At 40.9% G+C, this 22,055-nt stretch overlaps 1 protein-coding gene across 3 annotated transcripts in view; it reads left to right on the top strand.

Moving 5' to 3' along the window:
• The window catches only part of WNT7A (Wnt family member 7A), a 55,959-nt gene extending 34,113 nt beyond the window's left edge, over positions 1-21,846 (top strand). For all 3 annotated transcript variants that reach the window (XM_075939682.1, XM_075939683.1, XM_075939684.1), the window contains one exon: positions 19,562-21,846. In XM_075939682.1, coding sequence (XP_075795797.1) covers positions 19,562-20,041 — 480 coding nt within the window. In that variant the 3' untranslated portion in view covers positions 20,042-21,846. The remainder of the gene's footprint in view (positions 1-19,561) is intronic.
• Positions 21,847-22,055: the final 209 nt, after the last annotated feature.

The following is a 22,055-nucleotide window of genomic DNA, read 5'->3' as shown; positions in this document are numbered from 1 at the left end:
GTAGATGCAGGCAGTTACTTCGGGCTTGTAAATTTCAAAAAAAAAAAAAAAAAAAAAAATGGTGCCCAGCCGGGAAGATGCAAATCAAGAGCAGGATATTTAAATCCCGGGCTTGATTTGCAATTCCGAATGCCTACATTTGCAGCCCTAGTTCGAATTAGGCTGCAAGTGTAGACATACCCTTAGTGCCATAACAACACAAGCAATGAGCAAGGGGAGAATGGCCCTTGTACTGGAAAAAGAGCTTGCCACAATCTGGCTCTTTATAGCTTACAACAGAGAGCAATTGGCTAATGTACAGTAGCCAAAAGTATGTACTTTTGTATTCAAATATCCCAACAGCTACACAAGCAGGAATGTTTTCAAGGGGTTATACATCAAGATGCATGCTCTACTGGGCCTGGAGCTGCTGAAAATTACCATAGACTCCAGAGAGTCTAGGAGACCAACTTATAGAAGAATAATTAAAAAGTGGGTGAGGCTGCTCTGTTACTGCAGTACCATTTAATTACCGATACCAGAAGTATTGGCAGGACAGTCATATGTTTCCTGAAGCTCACGACTTCCTAGTGCCCTTTAAAAAGTTACACTATTTATTTTCTAACTTTGCTTAAACCTCCCTGCCCCCACTGATCTTTGCTTTTAGAAACCTTCAGTTTTCAACTTTTTGCGCGTCCTTTAAATTTAAGGCGGATCAACCACTTTCCACATTGCAGTTAGTAAATATGAATGGAATAACCTCAATGGTTAATTATTCTAGAATGAAAGTAGTTTCCTGTTGTCAGTGGGGCCGACTGCCTTGCCGGGCCACTGGGAAAGACGTAGGGGTGGGAGGGCTCCTGCTCCATGATTCTGGAAGGGGTGGGGCCTCAAGTAGAAGGGGCGGGGCTGGGGCTGCACAGCCCTTAGTGCTGCCGTACAGTGCTCTGGCAGTGATTTAAAGGGCCCAGAGCTCTGGACTGTTGTCGTAGTAGAAGCAGCAGCAGCAGCTGGGAGGTCCCGGTCCTTTTGTATTGCTGGGTGCCAGGGCAACTGCCCTTTCATCCCCCCATTCACAGGCCTGGCAGTTGTAAATTGTCTCTCCGGAGTTTACTCTCCAGCTTTGGTTCAGTTGCTTATATCAGTGGGTATCAGGAACATTTGAAGGGGCAAATATATTGAAATACTGGCTGTGCACCAGGCCATCTCAGATGTAACACATAGAAACACCAATGCATCTGTCTTCTGAGTATGGGAAGCCACTTAGCCACAGAAATCCCCAAAGTGACTGTATCTTGCACTGAACAGATGCAAACTATTTTTTCTATTTGCTTCCATCTAATGGTAAATCTGTCATATAAAACATTCATGTATTAACATCCAAATCCCGTCCCACTGAAGACAAAGGCCACATTTCCACAGACTACGAAGGAGGTGGATCAGCCTTAAGCCTGGGAGTCCATCGTCATAGTGTACAATAAAACAAAGGATTAGAGTTTGGGTCCTCGGCTCCTGAGGGACAGAGACTGGGAGCCCTGTGGAGGCAAACAGGCTACTTCAGTGCTTTAACGTCTTTGTTTTCAGAGGATTTGCTCCAGTTTACAGTGGTGTGAGCTCAGGATAATGCCTAGTATTTGTTCATTCCTTTATGGGGAATGCTTTTCACAGGGGTACATTTTTCCCTTCAGGATGGTGGCTGGAGCGATGTTGACAGGCCCGGCGAGTAGCTGCATTTACTCTTTCTGGCCAGAGGAGGTTATTGCAATACCGGAGTGCAAAAGGGTGGGGCCGGGTGAGGGATGATGTAGAGTGAGCAGAGATACATAGAGCTGAAGAAATAAAGGGAATCTCAAAGGCAAGCTTCTGAAAACACAAATATAAATATCTTCCAGGGTAAACGGTCAAAGGCAGCATGTTCACTAAATTTCACTCGAACCTGTGATCTGATTATATGGAAACTCTACTGCTAAAATAATCTGTACCACTTCGAAAACATGTCTCTAGCCTCCGAAATATCCCTACACATTGGCTTGTTCCTTGATTTAATAGTGTAACTAAGCAGCTTGGTAGAAATCTGCCAAGAAGGGAAAGAAGCAGCAGCAGCAACAACAACAAAATGGAGGGCTTACCAGGCTCATCCAAATGTCCTAGACAAATACCTTGTTGCAGTCAGAGGCCCATAAACAAAGGCAACAAGGCTGCTCCCAGCAAGCCCCTTCTGACTTCCCAGTTGGTGCGGTTCCTCACTCCAGCCAAATACAGAGGAAGAGCCCGAGCCAATCCAATTTAGAGTTCTCTCCTGACAGAACAACTCATTCTAGGTAGGCCTGGACATAACCCACCCCTGCAATCCTAGCCCTGTTATAGACATTCTGCTCAGGGAGAACGTGTTTAGTTTCTCCTTGACAACCACTGCACGGGGCCTGTACAACCATCACTACAATGACGCAATCTACTGAAGAGGCGATAGAAACAGTAGTTATTTCTGGCAAGCCCACGCACAGCTCCTTCGACATGCAGTTTGTAAGGCAGGATTTTCAAGAGGGCCCAGCACTGAATGAACAGCACTCCCACTGAAGTCAATGATGAAAATTCCATTCATTTAAATGGGAGCAAAGTAAGGGAAATGCGGAACACTTTGGAAATCATCACTCCATTTTCCTCTTTTACCCCACCCCCTACCTCCGGGTCTGGCTGAATGTTTGCACTACACCTGACAGGCCTATGCAGGACAATTTCCTAGGTGTGAAAAAAAATACAGATCCTGGGCGCGCTCATAATATTTTGTTTGTATTTGAAGGGATCAAAGCTCTATTTTATAGCTTTCCTACTGCTTTTAGATAATAGTCTTAAAACAAGACAAAACTTGACAGACAAGCTCTGCATCTTCTCAACAGCCCAGGGTAAAGATAAAGGGAACATTAATGTTATTCTAAATTATGAGAAGGAATCAGACTGCACAAGAGTTGTAATCCACAAGAATGAATTTTCATTCCACTTGTCCTCCACTTTCAACTCATCAGAAGTTGTGATACATGGTCCTACTTGTATTTTGGCTTTCAACTCCCTCTTACATCTTATGTGGTTGAAAATTGAATTCCTGATTTACACTGAAGATTAGGGGATGATAAATGCAATCACTTACCTGCAATCACAGTTTTAGAGGGTTCTGGCATTTTGAGCAAAGCTAGCAGTTCATGGAGGTGATTACTAGCGCTGACAAAGACAGGTAAGAAAACGCCAAGTCCTGTTAATAAATAATAAAAAGCCCTCAAGTTCCAAATTTACTCTCATGAATTTTTCATAACAGAAAAAATCAGAAGGTCACTATAATGTTTAAATAGCTTAAATAATACAAAGTCACTGACTAGGTCACGAACCTTTCATGGAAGCTGGGAGATGTTTCCAAAGTTAGCTCACGTTTGCTCTTTGGGAAGCTGGCTGCAAACATCATTTAGTGAACACTGGATTGGCCTGGGGTCCACTCACCCTTCGGAGAGGGTGGATGTCTCCCCTTGTTCTCTCGCCGTGCAGCCCTGCCTCACTCCAGACATCGCAGCATCCTCTTCACGACTCGGCCCTGTGGCCCGATCATCATCTGTGTTTCCTTCCAGAGTTACCCAAAGTCCTTTTTTGGAAATAGTCCCAGGCAGTCTTCTCCCCTGCTGCCCTGATGATACCACTTACTCACTGGCCAGTAGGGGAACCTGGGCCTGCTCTGAGCTCTGGATTCCAGCCCAGGGACCCTCAGCATAGCAGTTCTGGTCTCTGGTTTCTCAGCCCTCACTGCTCCTTTCCTTCACTGCTTCCTGCTCTTCCTGTCACCTATTTCTTTGAGAACACCAGGTCTAAACCAACTTCTTCCTCCCTCTTCGAAGGGAGTTTTTGCTCTTTCTCCCAGGCACTCTGTTTCTGCACAGCTGAGCCTGCTCACCATCAGTTCCCTTCTCCCTGGCTCGCCCTCCCACCCTGGCCTCTTTAACCCCTTCTCATCCTATGTGGAGTGCACACCCCTTCACAAGTACCCAAGGAGAAATGAAGGATTATTTTAGACATTATATAATTCACTGTTTGAACTAGCTCTTACCGAAGTCAATGGAAAGATGCCCTTTGACTTTGGAAGAGTTGTCAGTGTCTCACTAATATTCCAAAATCAAAACTTTGTTTTACATTGGTAAGCTTGTTTAGAGACAGTGTGCTTACTTATTACATCACACACAAAACCTAAACACTAAAAGCAAAGAAACTGAGTGTTTAAGAGCCTCAGATTTTATCCTAAAACCACAAACATATTATTGTGCTCTAGAGAAAAACATGCACATTACATCACATCACAACACAACAACCTTTACTCTGACCCATAGTGGGTAGAAGCTGTTTCTGTATAATTTCTGTTACCATAATCTTGGTTATGTTAAAATACTGTATGTTTTTTCTTTGTACTTGTTTCTGGAATTTCCTTCTGTGTGTACGTTAGGGGATGGGGGCAGAGGTCACAGGAAAAAAGTCATCAGCTAACTTTTTCAAACTTGGCACCTAAAGTTAGGCTTGTTAAGGAGGTGGCAATATTTTCAGAGGTAGGTGCTAAAATTTTAGTGGGAGTATCCAGCACTCTTGCAATTCAGGTCTCTTATTCAGGTGTCTAAATATGGACTTGTGTGTCTATTCTCGGCATGACAATATGGATATTTTGGCCATTGAAAATTAAAAACATGAAAGAGTGAAGTCCCCAGATTTTAAAAAATGTATTGGTGCTTGAGCAAGTTAACTTTTTTGCATGTTATTGACAATCTAATATCTGGTTAGGTCCTTCTGGAATACCATTTTCCACACTTCTGAAGAGATAGTTGTTTACACCACACATAACCTATAACACATACACTGAATTTGACCAGGGTGCCTGTGATATCTTACCTCATGCCAGATATCTTTATTCACAGTGCATCTGCATGAATTATTCATATGTAATGCTTCTCCCATCATGGGATGTCAGTAGGAGTGGAACCTGGGTCTTCCAGAACAAGCCTCTACAACCTGAGCCAAAGAATAGTTGGTGTGCTCAAGTCTTACCTGCATTTGGGCCAGCCACTGGGGTGTGTGTGTAAGACACAATACCCACAGCTGAGATATTACACGTGCATGCCTATTACTCCAAACATTGGTAAACAATGCTAGAAAGTTTTAAGAAGTTCAATAACTGACAAGACCAAAAAGATCCACCTCCCCTGGTTTTTCTGCCAACTCTTTTTATCTATAATTCTCAAAGAGCCTTGCAAAGGTAAGTAAGCATTATCAGTCCACTTTTACATTTGGCCTATATAAAGATGTTTGAATCAATGCATGTGAGAGGCACTTGACTTCAGTGGAGTTGTATCAGTTTCAACCAGCAGTTTAGCCCAATTAATATAAGTTTTTCTAAGTAGCCTGTAGTGACAAAGCAGGTGAGTTATTATCTTATCACCTACCTTGTCTCTCTAATACCCAGGGGCTATGTCTACACTGCATGCTTTTTGTGCAAGAGTTCTTGCGCAAAAGTTCTTGTGCAAGAGTGCGTCCACACTGCCATGTGCTTTTGCACAAGAGATGTGCTTTTGCGCAAGAGCATCCATGGCAGTGTGGATGCTCTCTTGTGCAAGAAAGCTCTGATGGCCATTTTAGCTATAGCGGTTTCTTGCGTAAGAAACCCCTGTTCCCGTCCACACTAGCCTTTTTGCACACGAGCTCTTGCGCAAAAAGGCTTATTCCTCGTGGGGAGAGGAATAACTCTTGTGCAAAAAGCCCTCTCTTCTGACAATCTACTGTACACTTTCTTGCAGGCTTGTAGTGTGGATGCTCAGCAAATTTTTGTGCAAGAATAGCCGTTATTGTGCAAGAAGCCTGCAGTGTAGACGTAGCCTGGGAGTGACATGGCTATAATAACACTGCATATTATAAAGTCTGCTTAAGACGTTTGTGGCACAAGAGAGATCAGAACTCAGCTCCTTGCAAAGTCATGAGCTATGACAATGCTTGCCGGAATCCACAGAGTGCACAGAACTCTGGAAGCAAGCAGTTTAAATCCCATTCAGTGAAAACAAACAAACAAACAAAATCAGTGTATCACTTAGGAAAACAATGGCTTACGTTTCTTACATGCCTGTCTTGGAAACACAAGAGTGTGATGTGCTCTTTAAAGGGCTAACCTGTGAATTATGTATTATAAGAGCTTGTGAAGGAGCACAGCCTTTGCATAGCCATGAAAAGATAAGACACATATTGCCAGCCATAGAGCTGAAGATGAACCACTCATTTCTGAGCAATCAATATACTTCAGGGGTGGGGTTTTTTGGGTTGAGGACCACTGACCCACAGATAAATCAGTCAAGGGCCACTCACAAAACCCCCTCCCTGATGTGGCACCCAACTGAGAAGGAAAAAGACACTCCCCACATTGCAGGGAGGGGGAGGGAGGCTGAGCCTCGGGGGCTGGACTTAGGCAAGCCAGTAGCCACATCTGGCCCCCAGGCCTGAGATTCCCCACACCTGGAATAGAGCAACAGGTACAAGCACTGTTAAATGACTATATAGCTAGTATTTCTTGGCATTATACTAATGAGTACAGAGCAATAGGTATGTGTACTCTTACATGACCAAATAGCTAAACGGGGAATTAATGCCAGAATCATAATTTGTGTTTTCCAAATTGATGTACTCAAAATTTGTGCACAAAAGTTGTGTGATTTTAGGAAAATGATCTGAGTATAAACATATTCTGGACTTCATTTAACAACATATTCAGATTTTTCCTCAATGGGTCATAAAATATTAAAACACGTATCCCTAAACTGATACAAGATATATAAAATACCTATTGAAGTGCATGTTCCTGTAGAAGCTTTAGTAAAATGTTAAGTCATATGTGACTGCAGAGGAGATGCCAGATTCATCCAGCCCAGAGCAATGCTATATACCCAAAGTAAGAATTGTTGCAAAACCTTTAGGAGTCTTGGTTAGCCAAGATGTCCTAATACTTTTAGAACCTGTGAAGCCCACAATGGACCACACTCCTTTAGAATTTGGTCCAATTGTAGGATACAGAAAAGATGGCAATGTCCACATTTGCAGAAATTACGAAGCAAATGAGGGCCCATTTCCAATGCTAAAAACATAGTATCTTTTTCCACCATTAGAACAAACTAGTCTAAAACAAACTAGTAGGTGAAACACAATCAAGAACCTTTAAATATCTGCATATCAATATTCTTATGGGGCTATTTACAGCTAGCTTTTCCCAGGTGTGGCTAGTACACTGGCTACATAATGAAACAAATGACAGGACCCTCTGAAGAAGGTCTGGCCCATGAAAGCTCATCACCTAATAAACCATCTTGTTAGTCTTTAAAGTGCTGCATAGCCCTTCCTTTTGTTTCAGCAAGATCAGACTAACACGGCTACATCTCTATTACTGGCTACATAATGGCATATAAAAAAGGTTTAAATGATATGATCAACCATTTGAATGGCATACTAATTAAGGTGACAATATGGAAATTTATTTGAAGAGTCTGGACTGCATGGTAAAAGTCTAAAAGGTTGGATTATGGGGGGGAGGGTTGTTTTTGTTTTTTTTAAAGGAGAAATGTCTCTTTTCCTAATCACAAGACTTAAGATAAATGATACAAGTAGAAAGCTTAAAATCTCTTCCAAAGTGGAGCAGTTTCCAAAATAACTATGCCTAGGCATGCCACAGTAGTCAGATCCCTACTTAATTGGGTTACCCATTATATTAAGGTTTCTTTTTATACAGGCTTAATAAATAATGAATAGTTGTTATAAGCATATCACAGGCATGAGTTGTATGTGTTGTGGATAGGTATAAGCACACTAGTGCAAGATGTAATAGATAGTGATGAGTCATGATTGCACGGAATCGATTGTCCTGTTATACTCTGATTAACCCTTTACTAAAAAGATTATTTATTTATTAACCCCTTATAAATAATTTCTAAACTGAACATCAATATGAAGAGGGCCATTAATTTTATTTGGGAACTTTGCTATCTAACATGTCTACAGCAGTAACAAGAAAGACAATTGTCAGTAAAGAAGAGTAACTGGGTTTGGACATTTACATCTGTAGGTGTAAATGCCATCATACTACATAAAATGCCTGTTGGGATCAAGACAATTCTATAAGCAAAGCCAAAACATTTTGCTCAGAGAAAGAATCTCTGGGTATTTTACTCAGAATCAGGAAATTCCAAGTACTTCTGCATGGGAGGAAAGTTTCATTGACAGCAGGCCAGAAGCTCCTTGTTAAAATTCTTGGCCTGAAGATAAGTATGCTCATCTTTATAACTTAGCAGCTGCTAAGATAGGCTTGGATGGTAGGATCTTATCTCAGATAAGTATAATCTATCTGAAAACATGGAAGTGCTGATGTATTGTCCCAATTGCAATTAGAAGTGGCAAATTCTTTACAGCTAAGTCCAATTTTAGAATATTTTTGGAAGAAGTTCTTATTTCAGCAAAAAGAATGTAGCAGCAATAAAGAGCCAGTTCTTAAATGAAATTAATTAAAACTGGATGTTTCAGATAGTGATGTGAATGTTTGTTCATCATAAAAAACAATGTGGAAAGATGAACTCGCAAAAGAATGAATCTATATTTTTTGGGTTTCTGTGTGACAATGATAAAATACTTGCAAGTCACAGCGTTGGAAGAATTGCATGAAGGCTACATTAGAATTCCTAAAGAAGTTAAAAGTGGTCACAAGCTATTTTTAAGGCCAAATTTGTATCAAGATCTTGAGATGGTGAGTGTATGGGATCATGTGACACAATAGGTCCATAACACACCTGCTCCAGGCATCTGATGGCTTTGGAAATATGCTTTGAACCCAGGGCACAGAATTCATATCTACTTTGTAAAGAAAGATTAGTAAATCAAAAAGATTTAAGTCTGACTGGGTATTTCCTCTGGGAGAATGCACCTGGAAACTTCAGGGGAGGAGACAGGACAGTATGGAATAAGTGGCATTTAAACAGTAATTGGTTTAGAGACAAATCTAAGAATAAATAGAAACGTTAAGAGATAAATATATCAGTAATTTACTCTGAATTATAAAATGTTACTAGACTCTGAAGCTTAAAAATGCTATCTCCATGAATGAAATATGAAGAAATATGCACAGAATTCACATCAACTTTGTGTCTTTTCCAGATTCAGAGGATTTATATCCCTATATGGGCAAAGTAAGAAATGTAAAGAAGCAATGACAAATGCCACTGAAGTATTCCATTCCTAGTAGAGTAAGGTTGTTATTAAACCTAACTGAGACAGAACTTTCATTCAGGCTATGTCTACACTGCCATTTTTTTGGCAGAAGATATGCAAATCGCACTCTCATTTGCATATCTTCTGCCGATCCTTTTTGTAAAGAGGTTTTGCTGCTAAAAAGCCCCGTGTAGATGGGGCCATTTGTCGGAAAAAAACCCTTTATCACAAGATCTCTTATTCCTCAAGATCCCTTATTCCTCAAAAAATGAGGTTTATAGGATCTTGCGAAAAAGCATTTTTTCCCGACCAATGGCTCCATCTATATGGGGCTTTTTAGCGGCAAAACCTCTTCCACAAAAAGGATTGGCAGAAGATACACAAATGAGAGCACGATTTCCATATCTTCTGCTGAAAAAAATGTCAATGTAGACATAGCCTCAGTCTCCTCTCAAACTCATCACTGTAAATGAATTTATATGATTACAGCATGTTTAATCCAGAAGTACCATAAAAGCATTTCATAAATAGAGCCCTGCATATCCACAGATATCCACATCTACGGAGGTGGATGCGGATATCCACAGATCACTTTTGTGCCTATGGATGTGGATACAAATTTGGTATTTAGAAACCTGCAAATCTGAAGATAGCTGCTTTATATCCCTGGGTATCTGCATCCACAGATGTCAGAACAAATATCTGTAGCTCATTTTTGTGGAAGCAGATATGGATCCAGATACAAATTTTGTATCCACGCAGGGCTCTGTTCATAAACATATAGAAATGTATATTACACACTCAATAACTGTGATTAAAAAAGCACAACTGTCCTGTCTTATAATGCTAATGTCATACGCTGCTAATAGAAGAAGGAAGTTTCATTTTAGGCATAAATATGCCATCTAACTCTTTGGAGATGAAGGTAATGCACAGCAGGGGACAGTCCTATATCAAGAAGGATAATGATATAATGATATAGTATTCATCCCACATATCTACACTTTCATGACAGCAGATCTTTTTACCAATCAGTTTCAATATCACTTCATGAAGAAGCCAGTTTTTTAGGGCAACAGGGCCATTTGACCTCTGATATTATAATATTGGATATTCCCTATCATCTCCACAAAACATGAGAACTTTACTTGGATGAGAGCAAGTGACAATCACAAAGAAAACTTCCTTTGTGTCATTGTCCCATTTCAATGAGAACATCATATTTCTGGTTACGTTTTATAATACATGTAACTACCTGCTGAATCATACTATCCAGTGATTGCTGTGGACAGCACTTTTAACCCATGGCAGAACAGATAGTCTCCTCCCAACACAGCACACAAATCTGCTGAAATAATTAACGAGATAGTTGCTTTTTCCTATTAAAATTAAGAAAAGCTGGAAAATGTATTTTTCAAAAGTTGGCTTACAAGTATTTTTTATTATTGTAGCTTTATATTTTATACATGATGACACTAATTTGGCCCTGCACTGATCTAACCTAATCTAGGTGATAATGGGTCTTCCTGAAGTTGTTTTTGAAAAACAAATGGCTGCACTTTAGCAACAACAACAAAAACAGTTCTGTTTTCAAACATAATTCTATCTTCTCTGTGAAAATATTTGGACTAGCATTTGCAGTCTGCAGATTCTGCCATTTAAATGAAACTGGTGCCAGACTTGTGGCTAGCTGGTCTTTGATATTCACCAAAGAAAACGGTAGCTGTTGGTTTGATATAAACAACATTAAAAATGTCTTTTCTAAAACTACTTGTAAGAGCAGAGATGTTTTATTTTCAACTTTTTAAAAAGCTTGATTGCCAATAAAGTAATGAGGATAAATAATTTGCAATGCATCTCCTGATAGAGGAACTCATGTATCCGAACTGGTAAAAAGACTTGACTGCATAATTATGAAATACTTTTGTTACAAGTTCAGTGCCAACTGATAGAAGAAAGGGTGGTTTAAAATGTTTGCTATTAGATTGCAAGCTTAATCACTGACCATTCACCTTCGGAGTATGTTTGAAATCCAACCTTGAGCCAGGTGACTAAAATCATTCAAAACCACAGGTTCTAAACAAGCTCAGTTTGCAGGAGAGTGGGCAGCAGCTGGAGTCAGTTCAGATGAGATCTAACAGGAAGCTGTCTTGGGTGTGTTTTACACTACACTGTTATTTCGAGATAACTAACATTATTTCGAAATAACAATGCCATTCCATTATTTCGAAATAATTTTGAAATAAGAGATGACTTATGTGGACTTCCGTAAACCTCATTCTATGAGGAATAACTCCTATTCTGAAATAGCTATTTTGAACTAAGGTGTGTGTAGATGCTCCACTGCTGCTATTTCGAAATAGCTCCTTACCAGGGCCATTCCAAGTTACTCCTCCCCAGCGCCTCCTGGGACTCTAAATCAAAATAACATGTCCCTGCAGTGTAGATGTGTGATTTTGAAATAAGCTATTTCGGAATAACTATTCTTGAATAGCTTATTTCGAAATAGTGTTGCAGTGTAGACGTATCCTTGGAGACCATAGTGTTATCAAATATGATAGAACTAGGAGAAAGGAGGGAAGGAAAAATAAGGACCTTAATCATAGAATCCTAGGGCTGGAAGATGCCCAAAGCAAGACCAACCCCAACTAAATCAACCCAGCCAGGACTTTGTCAAGCTGGGACTTAAAAACCTCTAGGGATGGAGATTCCACTGCCTCCCTCAGTAACTCATTCCAGTGCTTCACCACTCTCCTAGTGAAATAGTTTTTCCTAATATCCAAATTAGGACCAAATATATGGTTCTACTCTGAAAAGAGACTCAAATATGAGCATTCTGGGTGCGTCTAGACTGGCAAGATTTTGCGCAAAAACTTGCCAGCTGCCTACGCTGGCCGCTTGAATTTGCCCAAGAGCACTGACGTTCTAATGCAAGAATTCAGTGCTTCTTGCACAAATACTTTGACGCTCCCACTCAGGGATAAGCCCTATTGCGCAAGAATACTTGCGCAAGAGGGCCAGTGTAGACAGGCACCTTATTTTTTGCACAAGAAAGCCCGATGGCTAAAATGGCCAACGGAGTTTTCTTGCTCAAAAGCACGTCTATACTGGGCACGGATGCTTTCACGCAAAAGCACTTTTTGCGCAAAAGCATCTGTGCCAATCTAGACGCTCTTTTGCGGAAATACTTTTAACGGAAAAACTTTTCCATTAAAAGAATTTCCGCAAAATCATGCCAGTCTAGATGCAGCCTCTATGTTTATCGTGCTTCAGATTCTATATCAGATTTGCTCAATTATCAACTACAGGGGTTGCTGAGATATAAGTAACTGTGGGCATAAGATGGCAAGCAGCATCTTGATGAAGGTACCATGGCGCTTAGGAATTTAGTTTGACTTTTGGATCAAAAATTATGTTTGCAAGGTTGTCAGGGGAAAAAAAGTCAAGGGTGGAACCAGTTTGATACAGAATCTTTGAGTTGTACACATGGAATCCTGTCCGGGAATTTTCAGAACTGAGCAGGGCTAAAAGGAAACATGCCATGGGGGGAAGTGTTGTGGTACAACTGGCTGAAACAGAGTTTTCTCCTCTGAAGCTGCTGTTGCTAGCTATGGTCACTGACAGAACATTAAACTAGACAGATTCCTGGTCTGATCATGTACAGGCAAAGGGGGCAATTGGTCTGGGATCTAGTGATTCAAAAGGTCCTGGGGCTCCCAGCCGCTTCTGTCACTGTAGCAACAGCGGCTGGAGCCACAGGCTCTTTAAACTGCCACCGGAGCCACAGGAGGTGCTAAAGGGCTGGTTGGGGGAGGGATAGTCCAGCTCCTCACATTCTACCCAATGCCCCACCCCATCCAGAAGCACAGAGCTGCCCCCACTAGCCCAGAGGCCCAAAGCTGGCTTTGTCAATCTGTTTTTTCACTTCCCCAAGTGGGTATTTAAAATTTAAGAATGCCTGATAGAGATCCTGTAGGTGTTTGTCTCCGTCTGTGGGATTGGGGCAAATTCGGTTGTATCTTAGGGCCTGGCTGTAAACAACTGATTGGGTGATGTGTCCAGGATGGAAGACAGAAGCATGTAGATAGATGGTCGGTAGTTTTCTGGTATAAGGCCATCGTTTTCTTGTGCTGTAGTGTCAAGGAAGCGGATCTCTTGTGTGGACTAGTCCAGGCTATGGTTGATGGTCGGTGGAAGTTGTTGAAATCCCTGTGGAATTCTTTAAGGGTCTCCTTCCCATGGGTCCACATGATGAAGATATATCATAAGTAGAGTAAGGGCCTTTCCTCAACTCTCGTCTTAGTGCATTCGTATGACGCCAAAATCAGGATCTTGCATTGTCCATGAAAGTTAGGATAGATTGACCCAGTAAAACTGTTCCAGAAGAGTGTGTCAATGGCTTAAGCAAATGAAACTGTGAAACTAAAATGATTAAAAATGAAAATACGGAATTCTGACTAACCTTGATAACAGAAATGCTATAAGAACTGATTTCACAAGTTAGATATAAAATTAGTTCTCATCCTGTGTATTTTCCTCCTACTTTTTTCTTCTTTGTCCATTGTTTAAACTCCTCATGTAGTGCTCAAACATGGGATTGCTGCTGGTAATATCACCACAGAGAACTAGTACAGGTTTTCCTTTCCACACCCTTTCAATGTAAACTATTTCCCAGAGGCTAAGGAGCGGAGGTGCGTGAAAGAGAAAAACCAACAAGTACTGACAGCTTACTGCAGGACTTGGGGGAAAAAGTGGGCAAAACTAAAAACACTCCCTTTGTCAGCAATTAGCATAATCTCAAGAATTCACTGGTATATAACAAATTTGCCTTCGATTGCTGATAATGTTGGGTAAAGCAAGTTGGTGAAGAAACAGAGGCCACAGGGTTGCAATTATGCACCTTCCAGATTTCTGTATTTAAAGAAATCAAATTATGGTCTCTCTTAGTACCTAGTGTAATGTGAAAAATCTGAGCTATTAGTTAAACCTTCAAACAAACAGATCCTGACTTTTCTGAAATATGGCAATGTGACATTTTTATGCCTAATGGAGAATGATGGGTTTTTAATAGTAAGCAGCTTCTTTTGAGCCCCAGACGTGCCATGTGATACCCAGGCTCAAAGAGAAAAACTCCATACCAATGTGCCCTCTAATTTTTCCATCCACGTACAGAATAAATTTTGTCACGTGCACCAAGGCATGTGTGGATGCGCACCACCAGTAAAAACACATACGTCCAGCTGTGGGCACTCTGCTTATCAGATGTGCAGCATTTGAATGACTCTTGGGTGGCCATCTAAGGGCCTATCTAGACTACACCGAATGGTTGAAAGAGGTTGAATATCTTCTTCTGGTTGAATATCTTCTTGAATATCTTCTTCTGATTGCACTTTTGAAAGCAGAGCTTTTGTAAGTGAAAGTAATTAAGACGCGGCTTTTTCAGCGAACCCTTCCCCCTTTCTTGAAAAGTCACGTAAACCTCCTTTTTTAAAGAAAGAGCAGCTTTTCGATGAAAAGGGTGGCTCGCTGAAAAAGCCACGTCTTAATTACTTTCACTTTCGAAAGCGTGATCAGAAGAAGATATGCAAATTCCTGCAGAACTTGCATATCCTTTTTCGACTGTTTGGCATAGTCTAAATATGCCCCAAGTGCTTAGCTTACAGGGATCACTGCTCTATATCAATCTGTTTGGGTAGCATGCATCACCCAGGTCCTTCTTTGCATTTAAGACAACAATTGAATCGCTGGCGGTATAGAGAGGTAACCTGAAAGCACGAAGGTGCCAAAGTATGTACCTTTTAATGTGGGATAAATAACCAAAGCCTCTGATACCACAATACTCCAGTGTAGCAAACCACCATTTGACAGAGTTTTGCATTGCTCCAGGTAGAGGACAGACATGATTCTGATTAGACTCCTGTTCAACTTGCCAGGGAATGGGTTGGAAGGAGCAGCAAGAAGAAAGGGATAAAGGAGAGTAACCTAACAGAGGGCTTGTCACCCCAACCTATACTTGGCCCAGCTAGGTGATGCATAAACCACACACGAGTTAGCTGTTCAGTCTAAGCTAACATTAAAAACAACCAAAAGGGCACCCATCAGGTATGGCACAATATAACATCATATTTTTGGTTCTTTAAAAAGAACTCATAATGGTCAGGCTCATTTGCTAGTATTCAAAAGGATCATGTTCAAATGAAGTCAGGTCTTTTAATCCCAATTGCTTGCGCCCAGTCCTGAGAACAGAAAACTTCCTAAGCTAGTTCCAGCTGGCATCAAGATGCTTCACCCAGAACAGCAAGCTCAACACATGGCATGGGTCCTTTCAATTGCTGATCCATTGAATCAGCTTGCTCAGCTCTTTCCAGTTGAACTGTTTATTCCCTCAGTGATCACTGTCTGTAAACAGGATGTTAATGAAATAGCCTAAGTTCTCTTTCAGTGTATCTAAAATCGGGAGGGGGGGGGGGGGTAGGGGAATAGGAGGGGGAGAAAAGGATGAAAACCTCATGACAACTGACAATAAACCATCCATGATGTATTTTTATTAACATTTCAAGACTTTGTACTATCCTGAGGGAGGATTCATGTGAAAGTTAGTACAAAGTTGTTAGACATCATTATTTTTCTCACCACTCTGAACATTGCACTAGGCTACAAAACCAACCTCTTGAACAAGAGACGTTATTAATACTATATCGGTATAACAGATCACCTCAAAAGACAGATCCGTTACAAATATGGCTGAAAGAATCCATATTGTTTTCAAGTTGCTGAGCTATGGATCCTTTTTTGTCTCCATCTATCTCCTTGGTGTGCTACTCTTATAACTGACTATGCCGGGGTGGGCAACTAACGGCCTGCAGGCCAGATCCAGTCCACCAGGGTTAGGCCTTGGCAGGCCCCCAGTGCTATATTTACCTGCCCCTCCGCAGGTACTGGTGATTGCAGCTCCCATTGGTTGTGGATCACTGTTCCCAGCCAATAGGAGCTGCGTGAACATAAGAACGTCCATACTGGGTCAGACCAAAGGTCCATCTAGCCCAGTATCCTGTCTGATGACAGTGGCCAGCACCAGATGCCCCAGACGGAGGGATCACAACAGGTGAAGTGGTGTCCCAGGCCATGCTGCTTCCTCCCACTCCCACTGGCCGAGAACGGTGATCCATGGCCAACGGGAGCTGCAATCACTGGTACTTGCAGAGGTGCAGACAAATATAGTGGTGGCTGCAGCTGTTTTATTGCTACCCCTGAGCAATGCAATAAAAGACAAAGTATCCAGTAACTGAATGAGTGAGGGAGTATCTCAAAATAACTCGTAATGTAAGCCTAAGGCTAGATCTACACTACACCTTTTTCCGATTTTTTTTCACAAGAGGCTTTTCTGAAATTTGGCCTGTCTACTCTGGGCCAAATTTTGGAAAATTCCCCTTTCAGAAGATCCCTTTTCCCTCATAGAACAAGGAAGACAGGGCTTCAAAAAGAGCAGGTTTGCTTTTCTGCAAAAAAAAGCGGAAGAGCAAATGTGATCCCTGGACATGGTGGAGTTTTTCCCGGGGTACTTCTGGCATCTCGGAAAAACCCTGCAGTCTAGATGTACCCTAATTTTAAGCAGAGTTGCCAAGCTGTTCAGATGTGCTTCTGAAGCTAACCTTTCCCAGATCTAGATTTTGGTGCATCTATTAGATAGATCACTGAGAGTCATTACATTTGGATCTGAAGGCAAACTCGCCTGTAATTTCTCTAAAGGCAGCCTATTATACCCCAAAATTATTGCTATAATCTGCTCAGAATTATACTCTCTAGACACTTTCCCACTCATGGCACCAGACCAGTCCACTCTCAGTGACTTCCTTGACAGTTCAACATGTGGAACTAAAGCAAACTGAAGCCACAGCTAATGTTTTTTGAACGCCAACTCTTCACTGTTGGGAAAATTCAAACAAAAGGCGAAAAGCCTAGAAATTGTTATGGTGGCAGAAACACAGCTCTGTCCCAACCTTCCTCAGAAGGCTCAGAAATAGAAGTTACTATACGGCCCATTAAGCTACAGTACAGAAGAGCAATAAGTATAATACCTCTACTTGAAAGGCTTAAAGGAGCTTGATTGTTTCGGTCTTTAGTAACACCAACTTTAACAAGTATTGATCTATCATCACCAGATAACCCCAGCCACAAAGTTGATAAGTAGCACACATGCTGAGAAGCTTGTGTTGTGATTTAAGACTGTCTTAAGGACACATTGCTCTGTTTCTTTGAGTATGTGGAGTTGGTTTTGTCCCCATTCATGCAGTCTCTGTCTTCCTATAACAACCCAGACAGTGTGTCCCTAAAAGAACAGACAGTGTTTGCTCTTCTGAGAGGGTTGCATAGGGGAAGGGGAGCTTTACATTGATGTTGGGAATCCATGGGAGATGCATTGACCAAAGGCTGCTAAAGGGATGCTCCAAGTTTCCAGGTCAGCTTGGCCATTCCCTTTCCAAGAGACTGCTCACTTTTGGAGTTGTGCTGGACAGCTGCAAATCCTTGAGAAAGAAGGTTGCAGGCCTTGTTGCTAGAGCCTCCTCTTCTGCAGACATCAGGACTCTGTCTAGACTGGCCAGTTTTTCCGGAAAATCAGCCACTTTTCTGGAAAAACTAGCCAGCTGTCTACACTGGCCACTTGAATTTCTGCAAAAGCACTGATGATCTCATGTAAGATTGTCAGTGTTCTTGCGGAAATACTATGCTGCTCCCGTTTGGGCAAAAGTCCTTTTGTGCTAAACTTTTGTGCAAAAGGGCCAGTGTAGACAGCCCAGATTTGTTTTCCGCAAAAAAGCCCCAATCGCGAAAATGGCAATCGGGGCTTTTTTGCGGAAAAGCACGTCCAGATTGGCACGGACGCTTTTCCGCAAAGAGTGCTTTTGAGGAAAAGCGTCCGTGCCAATCTAGATGCTCTGTTCTAAAAATGCTTTTAACGGGAAAGTTTTCCGTTAAAAGCATTTCTGGAAAATTATGCCAATCTAGACGCAGCCTATCAGTTTAAGACACAGAAAATAATACTACAGGCTAGATACACCTGTCTCACCTGCCATAATTTGGCATATCAGTGCTAAATGAAGTATATGACATTCATGTCTTTTCTTACATTAACCCTACACACGTCTATGTAAACTCAATTACAGGGCTCATACAGCGAGTAGTAAGTCTGTCAGTCAGTCTTCTGCCAGGAGCTGGAAACCAGACGACTGGTACAATAAGTGATTTGGGGGCTGAAAGGAGCCAACAGTGGGATGAGAAATCTAGGCTGACAAAAGGCAGAAAAGAGATTTTTACAGGGGAAAAAAATAGGAGAGGAGAGGTGGGAGTGGTGTGTGGGGAGAGATACAGACCAGGTCGAACAAGAACTGCTTTAATAGTGGTAAGCAATATCCAACAAAAGAGAGAACAGAAAACTTTGGTAATTGATGACAAAAATTAAAATGGTAACGAATTTGCCCTTCTCTTTCCTATCCCTTTTTTACACTGCAAGACAAAGCTACAGTTGTACTACAATGAAGGCTGAGAATTTTACAGACTAAGGGGTCTTTTATTTTCCACAGTGGGAATAGACTTATGAGTACCAGGCACATAATAAAACTAATACATAGGAAAGTAATGTACAGTATAGGGTTTCTTAGATGCAGCATTACATGTGTTTATGTCCATCTATACATTACCATGAGACAAAACTGGTGAAAATTTTCCTTCAGTGTTTTTCAGTAGGTTTTTTGTCATGCCATTTTCAGGTCTAACTATTGGAATAGAATGTGTTTCCCCAGTTGGCTTGCAAAATCTGTTTGTAGCAAAAATCATTGCTTTTTCAGAATGTGGTATGTATGAGATTTCATGTGAAAGTACCATAGATGTGTTATCTGTGCTTCTTTGCCCCCCCCCCCCCAATCTTCTTGGCATATGCCAAAATTGCAATATAGACACATTGTGCTGGACACTGTATAAACAGTAAGCGATGTGTAGACCACTGTTGGTTGGTAAAGACCTCATTTTTGCTTTTATTTGACATTGGATAAAGTTTTCCTCTCTGATCAACATGGAGTGGGGAGGGAATCAGCTGGGTATATTCTGCAGACAGAACTCAGTTGACATCCATAGGGGTTTGATGCCTGTGACAATTACATAGGTAACAAGTGAGATCTGCCGCCTGGGTGGGCATGAATTTTGCCCTGGGTTTGGTAGCCATTGTGATAAAGAGCACATTTGAGAACCACAGTTTTCATTACCTCAGATCAATGTGCCTTCAATGAGGTCTTATTGTTTTAACACATTCTGTGGGTTTTTTCAAATCTAGATTCTTGAAGAAAACATGAAATTGGAATGCAAATGCCATGGCGTTTCAGGATCTTGTACTACTAAGACATGCTGGACAACCCTTCCTAAATTCCGGGAACTGGGCTACATCCTTAAGGACAAATACAATGAAGCTGTTCAGGTTGAACCAGTGAGGGCAAGTCGCAACAAGCGTCCAACCTTCCTTAAAATCAAGAAGCCACTGTCCTACCGCAAACCCATGGATACAGATTTAGTGTACATAGAAAAATCTCCAAACTACTGTGAAGAAGACCCTGTCACTGGCAGTGTGGGAACACAGGGCAGAATGTGCAACAAAACAGCCCAGCAGTCCAATGGCTGTGATCTGATGTGTTGCGGTCGAGGCTACAATACTCATCAGTACTCACGAGTGTGGCAGTGCAACTGTAAATTTCACTGGTGCTGCTACGTAAAGTGTAATACATGCAGTGAAAGAACAGAAGTGTACACCTGTAAATGAAAGTGTGACTGGGACGGGTGATTCTAGATCTCTAGGAATGAATACATTTGCACATGAGCTCAACATACCTACACCAGACTGTAGCAAAGACCTACTTTTTTTCCAAAAGAAAAGCTAATGAACGGATCCGTCTTTTCCTTTCATGCTTCAATACTTATATGGAGACACATTAAAGACTTGTATACATTATCCAAAAAAAAAAAAAAAAGCCACCTGAGACACAAAACAGAGGAAAAAAGTCATCTAAACTAATCTGCACCTCCAAAGCTTAATGCCTTGACTGCCTTATGAAAAGAACACCAGTCAAGTGAAAAAATCTCGGAGTTGGCAACTGACTCTTTTGGTTTGGAAAAAGATGGTTAAACACACAAGCTACTGTGCATAAGGGGTGGATTGGGTGGGGGAAACAAAACAAAACTTTACAATGGTCTTTGCACAGGATGGGGGTGACAATGCCCCTGTGTGAATTTCTACTTAAGTGTGGATTATGCAGATTTAGGTTTCTACACTTGTGAAAAGCTTCTGCTGGTCTTGCCTGTCTTTCCATTTCACACAATTTGCTACAGCAAGTAGAACTGTTGAAGTTTTCCATAGACACTGGTTTATCTGCCTTTTTTTTTTGTGTGCTGCAGATTTTAGCACAGGGATTTGGGACATCTGGGCATAATAATAGCAATATTTAACAATTTATTCAGATAAAACTAATATTAATTTATTTAAATAAAAAAGAACTCTACCAACATTTTTGGAACTATTCTGCAATTAAAGTAGATAGCTTGCTTTCTTTGTGGAATAATTATTTTGTAGATACGGCAAGGAAAAACTGAAGCTGTATATATTATTCTTTACTCGAATATTTCTACTAGTTGGATTTGCAGGATATTTTCTGCAGTACTAGTTGTTTAAGTACAAAAAGCAGGCATCTTTTATATTTTTTTCTGTTTGCTGCTAGTTGTCTGGAAAATCAAACTGGTAGTGATTATAATCTCTTTACAATACATTTTTTTCCAATTAAAGAGGAGCATTATGAAAATCCAGTTTGGAATACATCAAAAATTAATATGAAACTCCAGACAAACTTCCACCTTTTGGAAAATGAACCATAGGATAAGAGTATATTTTGTAAGAGACTATTTTTATATGAATATTTTATTTATACTATGTCTGCTTGTATAATTCTATAACCTGTACTTTTTCCTCAAAACAGGCATACAATTTGTAATTCTTAGGCTATTTAACAGATAAAAGCTGATTAGTTTGTGGACACAACAGCAGCAAGCAGGATACATTTAGCTGCAGTTGGTAGATGTGTCAAAATGCAGAATGAACTTTCTCTCCGGATGTGTGTACAAACTGGCTCTTTTCCTGCAGTTCAATTTGCAGAATATGCAAAACAAGAACAGGGTATGTGGCATCAATTTTGTCACATGGCTTGAATTCATGATTGGTATTAACTGGATGCTCATTTATCCCATTCAGAAAAAAATCTGAATTAGCTTCCCACATGGGTCAGTCATTAAAACTGTGGTGTTATGACTAGCAAATGTGCTGTGTGTGCCGTCAGTTAAACCTCTATATTGTGTTACTGTCAATTTTGATTTTATCAGTGGAAGACTATAGACTATGACTGTAAAAACTAGCATCACACACGTCGCCTGATTCTCATAGATAAGATACAAAGCTTACAGGTTTTGTCCAATTGCTTTCAGCATTTGCCTTATTCTTTCTCCCAAAAAAGTTCTGGGTTGAAAAACTCAAATCACATTTAGGCACACATTAAACCCATTAAATCTGTTTCTCCAAAGCCCCGTGAAGTCCTCCTTGTGCTTTCTTTTTGAGATTTCCTCTCTCATCTGGGAAACCAGAAGTGATGTGGGTGAGCAAATAAATATTCCCCCTCCCAGCTGGAATCTTTTTGCTTGCTTCTCCTGCCTGAATCATTTGGAGCCTCACTTCACAGTTCTAATTTCAATGGTGCTTTGGTCTGAGTAAGGAATACAAGACAGGGCTCTTA

The sequence above is a fragment of the Pelodiscus sinensis genome, chromosome 11, assembly GCF_049634645.1.
Source record: "Pelodiscus sinensis isolate JC-2024 chromosome 11, ASM4963464v1, whole genome shotgun sequence".
Lineage (NCBI taxonomy): Eukaryota > Metazoa > Chordata > Testudines > Trionychidae > Pelodiscus > Pelodiscus sinensis.
The sequence above is the reverse complement of the archived record's forward strand: the minus strand, read 5'-3'. Positions and strand labels throughout refer to the sequence as shown.